This window comes from Oncorhynchus clarkii, chromosome 7, assembly GCF_045791955.1.
Source record: "Oncorhynchus clarkii lewisi isolate Uvic-CL-2024 chromosome 7, UVic_Ocla_1.0, whole genome shotgun sequence".
Lineage (NCBI taxonomy): Eukaryota > Metazoa > Chordata > Actinopteri > Salmoniformes > Salmonidae > Oncorhynchus > Oncorhynchus clarkii.
Genome location: NC_092153.1, coordinates 73,565,037 through 73,582,609, shown reverse-complemented (window position 1 = coordinate 73,582,609; position 17,573 = coordinate 73,565,037). Strand labels below are relative to the sequence as shown.

The 17,573-nt window shown below is 41.7% G+C and overlaps 1 protein-coding gene across 1 annotated transcript in view; it reads right to left on the bottom strand.

The window, feature by feature from the left end:
• The window catches only part of LOC139413825 (carbohydrate sulfotransferase 11-like), a 30,602-nt gene that overhangs the window by 3,894 nt on the left and 9,135 nt on the right, over nt 1–17,573 (bottom strand). Inside the window, exon 2 of the mRNA XM_071161615.1 lies at nt 6,772–6,854. Within this exon, the coding sequence (XP_071017716.1) occupies nt 6,772–6,854 (83 nt within the window). The remainder of the gene's footprint in view (nt 1–6,771; nt 6,855–17,573) is intronic.

Below are 17,573 nucleotides of genomic sequence, written 5' to 3'. Positions count from 1 at the left end.
GACGTTTACATACACTCAACTAGTATTTGGTAGCATTGCCTTTAAATGGTTTAACTTGGGTCAAATGTTACAGGTAGCCTTCCACAAGCAATGTTGGCCCATTCCTGACAGAGCTGGTTTTACTGAGTCAGGTTTGAAGTCCTCCTTGCTTACACACACATTTTCAGTTTTGCCCACAAATTTTCTAGAGGATTGAGTTCGGGGCTTTATGATGGCCGCTCCAATACCTTGACTTTGTTGTCCTTAAGCCATTTTGCCACAACCTTGGAAGTATGCTTGGGGTCATTGTCTATTTGGAAGACCCATTTGCGACTGATGTCTGATGTCTTGAGATATTGCTTCAATATATACACATAATTTTCCTACTTCATGATGCCATCTATTTTGTGAAGTGCACCAGTCCCTCCTGCAGCAAAGCACCCCCACAACATGATTCTGCCACCCCATGCTTCACGGTTGGGATGGTGTTCTTCGGCTTGCAAGCCTCCCACTTTTTTCCTCAAAACATGACGATGGTCATTATGGACAAACAGTTATATTTTTGTTTCATCAGACCAGAGGACATTTCAAAAAGCACGATATTTGTCCCCATGTGCAGTTGCAAACTGCACTCTGGCTTTTTTATGGCGGTTTTGGAGCAGTGGCTTCTTCCTTGCTGAGCGACCTTTCAGGTTATGTCTATATAGGACTCATTTTACTGTGGATATAGATATGTTTGTACCCGTTTCCTCCAGCATTTTCACAAGGTCCTTTGCTGTTGTTGTCATCTCTAGGAGACAGAACGCGTCCAGACTTGTGGAGGTCTACAATTTTCTTTCTGAGGTCTTGGCTGATTTCTTTTGATTTTCCCATGATGTCAAGCAAGGAGGCAATGAGTTTGAAGTTAGGCCTTGAAATACATCCACAGGTACACCTCCAATTGACTAAAATGATGTCAATTAGCCTATCAGAAGCTTCTAAAGCCATGACATAATGTTTAAAGGCACAGTCAATTTAGTGTATGTTAACTTCTGACCCACTGGAATTGTGATACAGTGAATAATAAGTGAAATAATCTGTCTGCAAACAATTGTTGGAATATTTACTTGTGTAATGTACAAAGTAGATGTCCTAACCGACTTGCCAAAACTATAGTTTGTTAACAAGAAATTTGTGGAGTGGTTGAAAAACAAGTTTTAATGACTCCAACCTAAGTGTATGTAAACTTTCGACTTCAACTGTATGTAGACAGGCGTGTGTCTTTCCAAATCATGGAAAGGGCACATCTCAAGGATGATCAATGGAAACAGGATGCACCTGAGGTCAATTTCTAGCCTCATAGCAAAGGGTCTGAATACTTACATAAATAGGGTATCTGTTTTTTATTTTGTATAAATTGGCAAACATTTCTAAAAACCTGTAATATGGTTGTAGGGTAAAACTTTATTTGGATAGTCCATCTATAGATGCTCTACATACTATCTACAGACTATTAGTAACATTTAAGCTAACTATATACAAACCCTAACCTTAACCCTTATCCTAACCCTAAACGTAACCCTTATTCTAAACCTAACCCTCAGATAGGCTAGCTGGGAGAAACAAAATGGTTGTAGCTCCACCTTTCCCTCAGACAGGCTAGCTAGGAGGAACATATTGGTTATACCCATCCAATCCTTTCTGATCTACCTGTGCCTTGTAGAGGCTGGGGGTTGTTTCTGGACGGGGGCCTTTGTCTATGACTATGAGAAGAAGAAAAAAAACACTCTTCAAAAGTCAGGCTTGGACCTCCTCTGTTTATTGACATTACGAAGTTACTTACAGGGGCTGAAACACTCCTCGCATTCCAATGTCACTTCATATAATTAAATCAACACCTTGACTTTACCCCCACGGAAAAAAATTATTCTGAAAAGGAATTAGCTACATGCTTATGCAGTAGTATAAATGTCTGGGAGATTAACCAAACCGGGCATAATCTGTCCAATGTAGTTTATCTCCAGAAAATTGAGAGTTCAGGTGGGCCTTCATGCTTCAGCATACAAAGGAAAGGAGGGGTGCTCAACAACAATGACAAAAATCATGAAAAGGGCTTATCAAGAAACCTTTCCAAAAGGACAAATTCAGAGATTCATAAAAAGCAGAGATGTATTTAATTTAGCTCACTTTAATCCATTGTACAGGATACGAACAGGTGACCGTCGTTTTGACGTCATGCTGACGTCTTCGAAGAAATTTAGAGAATATGAGGAGAGGTAGAAAATAAGATGAAAATGTGTGCATTACGGAGTCTGCAACCAAGAGAAGAGTATGTTTGTCCTGAATGACACTAAATAACAGCTTCTCTAAATGATCTTATTGTTTGTCAAACTTCATGGTTGAGTTTTATTGACCCATCTCTCTCCCTCTTGTAACACACACACAAACACTGCAGCTGGATGTCCTAATCACATTCAATCTCTCCCATCCACACACCACTGCACTAACACTTCAGTTCAGCCAGTTCAACGTGGCTTCCTTCCTGTACAAAACCTGTATTTACCCTCTCCTGTATTTACGCCTTCCATTTACTCAGCCAAATGCGGAGGCTCTCAGTTTGCCTCAGTGTCTAGTGGCATGTGTCGTCCTCTGTCCTGGTTTGAGAAGACACTGTTGACACTGAAATTTCAAGGACACACCGGAGCAGGCAGCACCGATGCTAACGGAGGCTTCACTCACTGTGTAGCTGGGTAGTTACATCTTTCTATCAAACAATTTTGTCACGGCAGAAGTTAAAATGTATTTTGATGGCACATATTCTTATCTGGAGTCGTCCCTGTCGGCTACGATTTACCTCAAGTAAATACTACGTGCTCCTTGTAAACCTAGGGGTAACTGGGTAACTGGCGCATGCAAAGTCAACTCCACATGCATGTTATACCCACAGCAACGATTAAAACATTCCCAAACCAGAAACCGTGGACTGATGGCAGCATTCGCGCAAAACTGAAAGTGCGAACCACTGCTTTTAACCAGGGCAAGGTGACCGGAAACATGACCGAATACAAACAGTGTAGCTATTCCCTCCGCAAGGCAATCAAACAAGCTAAGCGTCAGTATATAGACAAAGTAGAGTCTCAATTCAACGGCTCAGACACAAGAGGTATGTGGCAGGGTCTACAGTCAATCAAGGATTACAAAAAGAAAACCAGCCCCGTCGCGGATCAGGATGTGGTCTGTGCATGCTCTGAGGACGCGGCTGGGGATGCCGTCTGGGCCTGCAGCCCTGCGAGGGTTAACACGTTTAAATGTTTTACTCACGTCGGCTGCAGTGAAGGAGAGTCTGCAATCTCAACCACTCTGCACACTGCCCTAACCCATCTGGGCAAGAGGAATACCTATGTGAGAATGCTGTTCATCGACTACAGCTCAGCATTTAACACCATAGTACCCTCCAAACTCGTCATCAAGCTCGAAACACTGGGTCTCGACCCCGCCCTGTGCAACTGGGTACTGGACTTCCAACTCAATCATCAAGTTTGCGGACGACACTACAGTGGTAGGCTTGATTACCAACAACGACGAGATGGCCTACAGGGAGGAGGTGAGGGCCCTCGGAGTGTGGTGTCAGGAAAATAACCTCACACTCAACGTCAACAAAATAAAGGAGATGATTGTGGACTTCAGGAAACAGCAGAGGGAGCACCCCCCTATCCACATCAACGGGACATTAGTGGAGATGGTAGTAAGTTTTAAGTTCCTCGGCGTACACATCATGGACAAACTGAAATGGTCCACCCACACAGACAGCGTTGTGAAGAAGGTGCAGCAGCGCCTCTTCAACCTCAGGAGGCTGAAGAAATTCGGCTTGTCACCAAAAGCACTCCCAAACTTCTACAGATGCACAATCGAGAGCATCCTGTCGGGCTGTATCACCGCCTGATACGGCAACTGCTCCGCCCACAACCGTAAGGCAGAGGGTAGTGAGGTCTGCACAACGCATCACCGGGGGCAAACTACCTGCCCTCTAGGACACCTACACCACCCGATGTCACAGGAAGGCCATAAAGATCATCAAGGACAATAACCACCCGAGCCACTGCCTGTTCACCCCGCTATCATCCAGAAGGCAAGGTCAGTACAGGTGCATCAAAGCAGGGACCGAGAGACTGAAAATCAGCTTCTATCTCAAGGCCATCAGAATGTTAAACAGCCACCACTAACATTGAGTGGCTGCTGCCAACATACTGACTCAACTCCAGCCACTTTAATAATGGAAATTGATGTAAAAATGTATCACTAGCACTTTAAACAATGCCACTTAATATAATATAATGTTTACATACCCTACATTACTCATCTCATATGTATATACTGTACTCTATATCATCTACTGCATCTTTATGTAATACATGTATCACTAGCCACTTTAAACTATGCCACTTTGTTTGCATACCCTACATTACTCATCTCATATGTATATACTGTACTCGATACCATCCACTGCATCTTGCCTATGCCGTTCTGTACTATCACTCATTCATATATCTTTATGTACATATTCTTTATCCCCTTACACTTTTGTGTATAAGGTAGTAGTTGTGGAATTGTTAGGTTAGATTACTCGTTGGTTATTACTGCATTGTCGGAACTAGAAGCACAAGCATTTCGCTACACTCGCATTAACATCTGCTAACCATGTGTATGTGACAAATACAATTTGATTTGATTTGAATTACACCCTTTAGTGATCCAACATAATATTCTTGTAGGCTTATACAGAGAAGTAAAATTAATACAATTGGTTATAATGATCTTCCAGTTTTGCTTTATGTCTTCATAAATTCTAACACTTTTCCTCAGAGTATCGCAACACCACAGGGTTCCACTTTGGATAAGCAAAGTGCAAAATATCAAAAATAAAACCGCCAGCGATTTAAAGTAAATTATGTTTTTAGGAGTTCTCCAGTCCTTTGGCATGGGCCTCAGACTCCCCTCCCTGAGATATAATTGGCAACAGCTCACTCCTATAGAACTATTTTTTCTGTACCCTATTCAAGCTAATTTCTCTCACGCTCTCTCCAAGTCTTAGTTCTGGAAAAGTCCCTATGTAATGTCATACTGTATAATTGTAGAGAGTTTGTGGGCCAGGGCTTATCCTTTGGCCTCAGAAATGTCAATCCGTCGTAGTGACACACTGACTGTACACATTTGTTTTGAAGTTGAATGACATGGGACACTTAAGTAGTCTATTCAACTCTATCGGCTACATACACGTAGTGTACAAAACATTAAGAACATCAGCTCTTTCCATGACATAGACTGACCAGGCGAATCCAGGGGAAACTATGATCCCTTATTGACGTCACTTGTTAAATCCACTTCAATCAGTGTAGATGAAGGGGAGGAGACAGGATTTTTTAAGCCTTGAGATTATTGAGACATTGATGGTGTATGTGTGCTACTCAGAAGGTGAATGGGCAAGACAAAATATTGAAATGATTTTGAATGGAGTATGGTAGTAGGTGCCAGGTGCACCGGTTTGATTGTGTCAAGAACTGCAACGCTGCTGGGTTCACGCTCAACAGTTTACTGTGTGTATCAACAATGGTCCACCACCCAAAGGACACCCAGCCAACTAGATACAACGGTGGGAAGGCGAGGCGGGAGATAGAGACAAATCCTGGCAAAATTACAAAGTCAGGGTTCAAATTTTTTATAAGAGACAGTTTTATATTTTTCAATCAAGTGCCTGTCCAAAATAATTTGATTTTGCTAACCAATGTCTGACTGCAGTCTGGAATCGTCAAGTCAGGGCTTTTGTTTGATGAGGAACTTCAAAGTACTGTAGTTGATTCCAGGAATTATCCAACCAGGATTTCTGGAAAACCTGGGCATTTTGGAAAAGTTCCTGGAATTTTCCAACCCTAACTAGACGGTAAACAAAAACATAAGAAAGGGGAAGGGTTGCACCTGTATCAATCACTGACAGTCACTACTAACTACAGGAGACAGTTTGAAAGGCTTGAAATGAGTACAGATTGTGAGACACCCAAACCCTTGGAGCATGAGGAACATCTGTAGTAGCAATGGGGGATTAATAATGATGATCTAAATCTGCTTTTATAGACCAGTAACTTCAGAAACAGAATTATTCTAAACATGGATTGGAAATGTATTTTATTAGGGGCTTACACTGACAAAATTCCCATAGATGCCAAAGATGTTAATCATCATTCTGCAGTTGCTTGAAAAATGTAATATTGGTTGAGGAAAGCTGACAAGAGAACTGTTATTTCAGTTGTTAACACCATGTCACACCCTGACCTTAGTTCCTTTTTATGTCTCTATTTTGGTTTGGTCAGGGCGTGAGTTGGGGTGGGCATTATATGTTGTGTTTTCTATGTTTTCTATGTGTTTGGCCTGGTATTGTTCTCAATCAGAGGCAGCTGTCTTTCGTTGTCTCTGATTGAGAACCATACTTAGGAAGCCTGTTCCCACCTGGTGTGTGTGGGTAGTTGTTTCCTGTTGTGTCACCTTTCAGGACGGTTTCAATTGTCGTTGTTTCACTTGGTTATTTTGTATTTCGTGTTCAGTTATATTACATTAAAATGGACATCTACCACGCTGCGGCAGCTAAATTTATATAGGGGAAACACTGATAAGAGACTTTCAGCAAGTAAGCAGTAAGTACTGAATAGCTTACCAATGATTTTATTTTCACAAATCACCTATTCTAACTCATAAAACATGACCAAAAAGAAGTTCAGTGATCATCAACGTGAATCCTACCTGGTAGTGGGCAGGACTTACCTGGTCACTGTCATAGAGCATCTGGAGTGGACTCCTCCATGACTTCCCCTGGCCGCTGCTCCTCCCACTACCCTGTGCTGAGGCTGAGAAAACGCAGACGGGTACACACGTCAAGGTCAACACAGACAAATTACCTACAGTACACACTCAAGACCATCGGAGTCTGTAACTCTCCTGCATTCTGATTTGGTATATACAGCCATTGTGGCAACCCATGAGGTATGGCAGGTTAATACTGATTATCCCATCTAAATGCAAATGTCATGTCAATTTTATGTTGACCCAAATGCTTGATAAGTGAGCTAAATTACAACTTTCTAAGTGGGATAATCATTAACCATTTTAAATGTAAAGGTATGAATGCAAAAACAACCTGACACTTTCATACATCCTAATAACAAAGTCGTCACAAGACAAGTACCATTGAGAATCTCAGGGAAACCAGAGGAGAAACTCGCCAATGGGTCATTTATTACATATTATAAACTGGGTGGTTCGAGCCCTGAATGGTGATTGGCTGACAGCTGTGGTATATCAGACCGTATACCTAGGGTATGACAAAACATTTCATTTTACTGCTATAATTACGTTGGTAACCAGTTTATAATAGCAATAAGGCACCTCAGGGGTTTGTGGTATATGGCCAATATACCATGGCTAAGCTCTGTATCCAGGCACTCCGCATTGTGTCGTGCCTAAGAACAGCCCTTAGCCGTGGTATATTGGCCATATACCACACCTCCTCGGGCCCTATTGCTCAACTGTACACACCTGAGGGTCATTAAACACCAACACACAGGTGCACACCCAAAACACCATCTTATACAACACTACAGGTTGTCATAGAAACACACAAAAGAGAAAGAGAAGAAACCAGGCCTCAAAAAAAGACTGTGCATCCATTCAGACTACTAATGTACCTCTTACTGTAGCGCTCCGCTAAACATACAACGCAGCAACACTGCAGAAAACAGCTCTCCTTTATGGAAGTAACTGAGGAGAGGCAAAAAAGGGAAAATCCCGAAACCACATGGGTACTGAGGCATAGCAATGAGAGAAAACCAAGGGGGCAGATGGAGTATAAACAGAGGTAGAAAACCTCTGTGACTACTTTAGAGTTCCTTTAAAAAACATGACATGGCGTTTAGATTGTTGTTGTTGTCATTTCATATGCTGTTGCTCTTTTAGTTCCTTGGTAGTTGTGGGAGCGTAAGTTTTTGTTTTCCCATTGGTTCTGGGAACGGAGCCATGAGTTTCCTGACCAGTAAAACTGTATATTTTTTTTAACGTTCTGAGAATGGAAGTTAAAATCTGGGACTTTTGTTTTTCGGTTGCTGGGAGGTTCTGAGAACATTATAATCGGGTTCCTTTAAAGTTTTCCTGGGAGGTTTTAATAACATTCTGAGAATGAAAATTATATATTTTTTTGTGTTTTGAATATCTTAACTTTCACTGAATGTTTCAATAAGACTTTCAATAACACTGCTAGCTTACAGTGCATTCTGCTGAAGTAATGAAATACGTTATTTAACGTATTTCAAAATAATGTTATTTTGTCAAGTTTCTTAAATGTGCTGAGAATGTTACAAAGCTAAGCAATTATCTTGCACCATTCCCAGAACATTGTGGGAAGGTTATATGCAAAATAACTAAAGGACAACCATGCTCCCACCAAGCTCTAAGAAACATATGGTTCTCAGAACATTATCTGTTAGCTGGGAAGAGACAAAGAGTCACAGATATGGTCCCTCGGGGCAAGGGGAGGGGTAGGTGAGGGTGCAGACAGACAGGGCATGGCTGAGATCATGTTCTGCATTTTGGTACCATCAAGCATAACTTCAAAAACCCTACATAATAAATGGCATTGTGTTACGTATAAGGGAATGTACAAGAATGGAGAATTCAGCTACTGACATGCTTATGATTTCAAATTAAATTAGATAGCAAGACTTCAGTAACTATACTGAACAAAATTATAAAATGCAAAATGTTTTTACTGAGTTACAGTTCATAGAAGGAAATCAGTCAATTTATATAAATTCATTAGGTCCAAATCTATGGATTTCACATGATTGGGCAGGGGCGCAGCTATGGGTCGGCCTTGGAGGGAATAGGGCCAGCCACTGGTAAGCCAGGCCCAGCCAATCAGAATGAGTCTTTCCCCACAAAAGGGCTTTATTAAATATCAAATCAGTTTATTTGTCACGTGCGCCGAATTCAACAGGTGTAGACCTTACAGTGAAATGCTTACTTACAGGTTCTAACCAACAGTGCAATTTCTAAGTTAAAAAAGGTATTAGGTGAACAATAGATAAGTAAAGAAATAAAAAACAGTAAATAGACAGTGAAAATAACAGTAGTGAGGCTACATACAGTAGAGAGGCTACATACAGGCACCGGTTAGTCAGGCTGATTGAGGTAGTATGTACATGTAGGTATGGTTAAAGTGACTATGCATATATGATAAACAGAGAGTAGCAGTAGCGTAAAAGAGGGATTGGCGGGTGGTGGGTGGAGGGACACAATGCAGATAGTCAGGGTAGCCAATGTGCGGGGGCTCCGGTGTGGTAGTAGAGAGAACAGTATATGACTGGGGTGGCTGGGATCTTTGACAATTTTTAGGGCCTTCCTCTGACACCGTCTGATGTAGAGGCCCTGGAGGGCAGGCAGCTTAGCCCCAGTGATGTACTGGGCCGTACGCACTACCCTCTGTAGTGCCTTGCAGTTGCCGTACCAGGCAGTGATGCAAACAGCCAGGATGCTCTCAATGTTGCAGCTGTAGAACCTGACCTCTTCCCTATAGGCTGTCTCATCGTTGTCGGTGACTGTTGTGTCGTCTGCAAACCTGGCCACGCAGTCGTGGGTGAAGAGGGAGTACAGGAGGGGACTGGAGGAGGGGATCCTTAGCTTAGTGATGAGCTTTGAGAGTACGGTGTTGAATGCTGAGGGCAGGGCAGTGTGGAGAAAGGGAAAGGGCAGTGTGGAGTGCAATAAAGATGGCATCATCTGTGCATCTATTGGGGTGTTGTGCAAATTGGAGTGGGTCTAGGGTTTCTGGGATAATGATGTTGATGTTAGTCTTTACCAGCCTTTCAAAGCACTTCATGGCTACGGACGTGAGTGCTACGGGTCTGTAGTCATTTAGGCAGGTTGCTTTAGTGTTCTTGGGCACAGGGACTATGGTGGTCTGCTTGAAGCATGTTGGAATTACAGACTCGATCAGGGACATGTTGAAAATGCCAGTGAAGACACCTGCCAGATGGTCAGCACATGCCCGGAGCACACGTTCTGGTAATCTGTCTGGCCCAGCAGCCTTGTGAATGTTTACCTGTCTAAAGGTCTCACTCACGTCGGCTAAGGAGAGCGTGATCACACAGTCATCCGGAACAGCTGATGCTCTTATGCATGCCTCAGTGTTGCTCGCTTCGAAGCGAGCATAGAAGTGATTTAGCTCATCTGGTAAGTTCGTGTCACTGGGCAGCTCGCGGCTGTGTTTCCCTTTGTAGTCTGTAATAGTTAGCAAGCCCTGCCACATAAGACGAGTGTCGGAGCCGGTGTAGCATGATTCAATCTTAGCCCTGTATTGTCGCTTTGCCTGTTTGATAGTTTGTCTGAGGGCATAGCGGGATTTCTTATAAGCGTCCGGGTTAGAGTCCCGCAGCTTGAAAGTGGCAGCTCTACCCTTTAGCTCAGTGCAAATGTTGCCTGTAATCCATGGTTTCTGGTTGTGGTATGTACGTACGTACAGTCACTGTGGGGACGACATCCTCAATGCACTTATTGATAAAGCCAGTGACTGATTTGGTGTACTCCTCAATGCCATCGGAAGAATCCCGGAACATGTTCCAGTCTGTGCTAGCAAAAGAGTCCTGTAGTTTAGCATCTGCTTCATCTGACCACTTTTTTAATAGACTGAGTCACTGGTGCTTCCTGCTTTAATTTTTGCTTGTAAGCAGGAATCAGAAGGATAGAATTGTGGTCAGATTTACCAAATGGAGGGTGAGGGAGAGAGAGCTTTGAACGCGTCTCTGTGTGTGGAGTAAATGTGATCTAGAATTGTTTTCCTTCTGGTTGCACATTTGTTGACATTGATAGAAATTAGGTAGAACTGATTTAAGTTCCCTGCATTAAAGTCTCCGGCCACTAGGAGCGCCGCCTCTGGGTGAGCGGTTTCCTGTTTACTTATTTCATTATACAGCTGACTGAGTGCTGTTTTAGTTCCAAGCATCCGTCTGTGGTGGTAAATAAACAGCCACGAAAAGTATAGCTGAAAACTCTCTTGGAAAACAGTGTGGACTGCAGTTTATCATAAGATACTCTACTTCAGGCGAGCAAAATCTAGAAACTTCCTTAGATTTTGTGCACCAGCTGTTGTTTATAAATATGCACAGACCGCCCCCCCTCGTCTTACCGGAGTGTGCTGCTCTATCTTGCCGGTGCAACGTATATCCCGCTAGCTGAATATCCATGTCATCATTCAGCCACGATTCCGTGAAATATATGATATTACATTTTTTGATGCCCCGTTGGTAGGATATACCACGTACCTCTTCTAATTTATTGTCCAATTATTGCACGTTGACGAGTAATATTGACAATAACGGCAGCTTTCCCACTCGCCTTCTGCGGATCCTTACGAGGCATAGCACAATTGGTTGGCATTTCTTCCGGTGCCATTTTATCCTTAAAAGACGGAAAAACACCAATGTTGGAGGCGGCTTATGGTAGATAAATGAACATTCAATTACCTGCCAACAGCTCGGTTGGACATTATTGCAGTCAGCATGCCAATTGCACGCTCCCTCAAAACAAACTTGACATATGTGGCATTGTGTTGTGCGACAACTGCACATTTTAGAGTGGCCTTTTATTGTCCCAAGCACAAGGTGCACCTGTGTAATGATCATGCTGTTTAATCAGCTTCTGAATATACCACACTTGTCAGGTGGATGGATTATCTTGGCAAAGGAGACATGCTCGCTAACAGGGATGTAAACAATTAAGGTTATTGTGCGAATGAAACATTTCTGGGATTTTTTATTTCAGCTCATGAAAAATGGGACCAACACTTTACATGTTGCGTTTACTTATTTTTTCAGTATAATTAAATACTTTCAGAGGGAAGAAACTTCAATAACTAATCTTACTAGGTTATGTCAGATCCAGACATATCCTAATTTACAATATATTTTTTGTTTCTTTTGGGCCATCCATATTACAAGGTCTTGTTGAAATGGACAGATTCCACCATTCTTCTGCGACTGGGCAAAATATACTGATGTGTCACTAGCGCCACACACACCCACTGTACAAGATCAAACAGAGAACAACATCTCCAACTCGTGCACCCTACAGTACACACCAGTCTGGTGGAGAGATTTAGACTGAAGAGCCTGCTACTGATTGCACAAGGTCTTCCTACATACCCAACTGTCCTCTGACCCAACCATGGTAGATTGGTCTAAAATGAAACGTTATCATACTAGTCACTAGTGCTTGATTCAACCAGTATAGCATGTGTAGTCTACTCACATCACACCCGAGATCCATCAGCACAAGAGGACATCAACATTCAGAAAATATGTTTATATAGTCATCCCATATGTTCCTATATGTTCGGCTCATTTGGCAAAAGCAAGATGGTTAATGTTTATGTTAAGTTTGAGGGGTATTGCAAACAGCAGAAGCACATACTGTAACCAGACCATGAAATCTAGCAGTACGAAGGACATATGGTGTGGTCTATATCCTTTTATAAACTGGGTTGTTCGATCCCTGAGTGCTGATTGGTTGACAGCCATGGTATATCAGACAATATACCACAGGTATGACAAAACATTTATTTTTACTCTTCTAATAATGTTGGTAACCAGTTTATAATGGCAATAAGGCACCTCGGGGGTTTGTGATATATGACCAATATACCTTGGCTAAGGGCTGTGTCCAGGCAATCCGCGTTGCGTCATGCATAAGAACAGCCCTTAACCGTGGTATATTGGCCATATACCACACCTCCTCGGGCCTTATTGCTTAAGCATAGGCTTCACAATTGAAAATTCCTAAATTATTCTTAGAGCAGCAAAGTCAAATCATTCTCAGCTCGTTAGCCAGGTACACATGCTTTCAGTTGCTTTTAATATCTTCTCCCCTGCTTTAATGACCTGCACTGTTCCTGTCAATATGACTTGTACTTACTCGGTCCTGTTAAGACTTTAAAAGCAGTCAGTCTCAAGTTCAAAGGCAAAGAGTTTAAATAGGAACGCTATACAGAGGCGCTTCTCAAACCTGCCATGTTTCAACTCTAGAGTAAAGCTATACGGAGGCATTTAAGCCTTGTTCACTGTGCAGGCCAAATCAGTTTACTTTTTAAAATCAGTTTTGGAATACTCACTGTCCAAACAGCAAGTTTGAAGTGACTAAGGCTAGTTGCCATAGTAACCATGGGTGTGGCGCAATGGGGTAGGCTGATTGGTGGTGGTGCTACTGTTTATGATCCCTCAAAAGTAATGTCGCAAGCTATGGTGACAACAACACCTGTCATGGATGCAGTGGTGTAAAGTACTTAAGTAAAAATACTTTAAAGTACTACCTTAGTAGGCTTTTGGGGTATCTGTAAATAACTATTTATATTTGAAAACTTTTACTTCACTACATTCCTAAAGGAAATGAAGTACTTTTTACCCAATAACATTTTCCTGACACAAAAAATACTTGTCACATTTTGAATGATTAGCAGGACAGGAAATTGTCTAATTCACACGTATCAATAGAACATCCACGGTCATCCCTACTGCTTCTGGCGGACTTACTAAACACACGCGCTTCAATTGTAAATTATGTCTGAGGAAACCCCTTGCTATCGGCAGGTAGCCTGGCGGGGAGGAGCGTTGGGCCAGTAATCCCCAAGCTGACAAGGTAAAAGTCTGTCGTACTGCCCCTTAGCAAGGCAGTTAACCCACTGTTCCCCGGGCGCCGATGACGTGGATGTCAATTAAGGCAGCCCCCCACAAATCTCTGATTCAGAGGGGTTGGATTCAATGCGGAAAGAAACATTTCAGTTGAATGCATTCAGTTGTAAAACGAACTAGGTCCCCCTTTCCACATCCGTAAAAAAAAAAGTTTTTAAAATGGATGCTGTCTGGTTTGCTTTATATAAAGAATTTGAAATGATTTAATACTTAAGAATATATTAGCAATTAAATGTACTTTTGATACTTAAGTATATTTAAAACCAAATACCTTTACTCAAGTATTACAATTGGGTAATTTTTCCATCACTGCATGGATGCTTCCCAGGTGCTTTGAATGTTCAAAATCATAGTGTAAGAACACTTTTAAAGCCTCAAAGGATAAAAGCATCATACTTTCAGAATGAGTCCTTTTTGGCTAGCCACAGCAGTCAGCTAGCTAGGTAGCTGTTTAGCTATCTAGCACATTCACTCATTTGTTCGTTAACTAAACAATTAACGAGGTAGTTAAATACCATGTGTTCTTCTAAAACTGTCAACAGAGTAGCTAGCTAACCAATAAGATATGAGATATGCCAAATAAGTCTAAAAACCACTTGAGGGCAAATAAATCAGATTTGAGTCGCATGGCAAGGAATCAGATTTCTATTCATAGGTGGCTTGACATATCTGATTCCATGTGTTTTTTGGCTGTTCAGACTGCCAGGAAGAAAAGAAACGGATTAGAATTGGACATGCAAAAAAATATATATTTGAGTCACTGCTAATGTGAGCAGGGCTTTAGAGACCTGGCTCATATATGATATGATGCAAAACTCATCATAGTGGCTATATTTCTGCCTCCTTGAACAGTAATCGCTCAGAGATGCACAAAAAAGATTAAGAAAAGATTTCCCCATTTTTAATTTAGTGGCATCTGTATGTGGACCCAACGCTAGCCTTGATTCCACGCTTGTGAGTATGTTACTGCGACACTAACCCGACGCAAATTACTATGCAATTTACCTGCATTAAGAGCAAACTTTATGAGCTTTGCTTTAACTTTCACATAAAGGTTATCGGAAGGCAGTTATTGCATGAGTCAGGGTATGATTTCATGGTGACTGTTGTGTTTATTCTGGAAAAATGACTTCCGGACAACATAAACCCGCAAAGCCCCAAAGATTTCTCAAATAGACTTTTTACCTCAACAGTTCTGTAAACAACGTAACTCAATGTGCTGTAGACGGGTTAACCCAAAAAGCAAAATTTAGAGAGAGGGAGGAAAGTGACACCTAACTGCTGTGTGGATTAAGTTAAACACACACAGAAGAGGAAGGGCTGGGTGCATCAATAATTCATATAGATGTTTTTTTGTCACATACACCGGATAGGTGCAGTGAAATGTGTTGTTGTACAGGGTATGCCATAGTAGTACAGTGCCCCTGGAACAAATGAATATGTGAAATTAAATTTAGCTTAAAAAAAGAGCTAAGGACAATGTTAGTCTTGTTAGCATTCATGCTATCGCATCAAATGGCCCGGCTCTGATAGATACCATAATCTTTCCCGAGCCCAATTCAATCAACCATTCAAATGCAATCACAATATTTACAACACAGTTGAACTCCAAGCTCTTTAAATACCCATAAGGTTAAGTATCATTATATCCAATTGGATGATGCTGCTGTGACATGAAAACAGTCAATGCCTTAAAATAGTTATCTTTTCAATGGGAATTTAGTCATATTTTACAATGTAAAACTGTCACAATCAATTGAGCTATTTGCCTTCTGAAAACTGCAGACAACTCCTTTGGACTATCCCTGGTAAATGCTAAACATACTATAACAGTTAGTTCAAAACTGATTTGAGTTATTAGAGGGTAACATCGAGCAGACCAGGGTTTAAACCCACAACCCTTGCAGTTATGCACACACACACCACCTTTTGGCAGAGGCCAAATTAAAGGTTACAATAGCACTGCCAATGATAGACTTTAGTTTAGTAAAAAATTACAAATATGGCTTGGCATGTGGAAATGTTGTATAATGACCCTTCCGGTGTAAAAAAACATGGAAATAAAAAAATAGACATTTAAAGTGAGAAGTAGGCGTTGGTTTAATGCTAAAAACTAAAAGAAATTAACAAGCACCAAAATGCCTACTCCACCCATGCTCTAACAAGGTTTTCCAGCACACAGCTTTTACGTAGTACGGTAGTTATGTTGGTCTAGTGTATTTCAAATAATGTGTATGCAGGTTGCTTAGGATTCAGATCTTCTCAAACAGCCTAATTCAGAGAAAGAATGGACTTTACAGTGTCCTATTAAAATAATGTATATACACTGAACAAAAATGTAAACGCAACATGTAAAGTGTTGGTCCCATGTTTCATGAGCTGAAATAAAAGCTCACAGAAATGTTCCATAAACACAAAAAGCTTATTTTATTAATAAAATAACATTTATTTAAAATGTTGTGCACAAATTTGTTTCTATCCCTGTTAGTCAGCATTTCTCACTTGCCAAGATAATCTATCCACCTGACAGGTGTGGTATATCAAGAAGCTGATTAAACAGCATGATTATTACACAGGTGCACCTTGTGCTGGGGACAATAACATTCAAATCTAAAATGTGCAGTTTTGTCACACAATATAATGACACATATGTCTCAAGTTGAGGGAACATTTGAGGGAGCGTGCAATTGGCATGCTGACTGCAGGAATGTCCATCAGAGCTGTTGGCAGAGAATTGAATGTTAATTTCGCTACCATAAACTGGCCTCACAACCGCACACCACGTGTAACAATGCCAGCCCAGGACCTCCACATCAGACAGATGATGAAACTGTGGGTTTGGACAACCGAAGAATTTCTGCACAAACTGTCAGAAACTGTCTAATGGAAGCTCATCTGCGTGCTCGTCGTTCTCACCAGGGTCTTGAACTGACTGCAATTCGGTATCATAACTTACTTCAGTGGGCAAATGCTCACCTTCGATGGCCACTGGCATGCTGGAGAAGTGTGCTCTTCACGGATAAATCCCAGTTTCAACTGTACCGGGCAGTATGGCATCGTGTGGGCGAGCGGTTTGCTGATGTCAACGTTGTGAACAGAGTGCTCCATGGTGGCGGTGGGGTTATGGTATCGGCAGGCATAAGCTATGGACAACGAACACAATGGCAATTTGAATGCATTGTGTAGGGTTACGTGACAGACACTGTGGTCTACAAGGCTGTTTAAGCCTTTTGTGGTAGTTCCACCATGTATAAATGTAACGTAATACTATTTGTAAGATCAATAGAGAGTATGGAGGGAAAATGTAGTGTGTGTGGCTAGGAAAATGGCAGACAGGCGATGTGTGTGTCTCTCACTCTCCACACACGTGTGAGACTTGGCAAGTCTGAGTGCCAAGCCGCGTGTGAACAGTGAACCCACTGACACGCTCCATGCCACAGCAAGGCATGCATTAAATATATATACTGTAAACTGTAACCCACTGTACCTGGGGATAACCTGAGATATGCACCACCATGAGGGAGAGGGGAGAGTGTGAGAAGCAATAGATGGAACGATACATATTAAACCAAGTCTCTAGATTTGCCATCTGCTGTCCATCTGCATTCAACCCAACAGCTGCTAATTTGGCAAACTAGATCTGAATAACTGCATGACAATTTTAACTTTCTCATTGTACAGATGTCTTACTAATAGAAATGACATGTTATTTGTGTAGAGAAACAACTATTTCCACGTTTATAGGTTACGTTTATAGGTTACTTTCTCAACAGACATGGGTTTACTATTTGTTGGCTAATCACAAAAACATGTTGCCTCATTGTCCATGGAGGG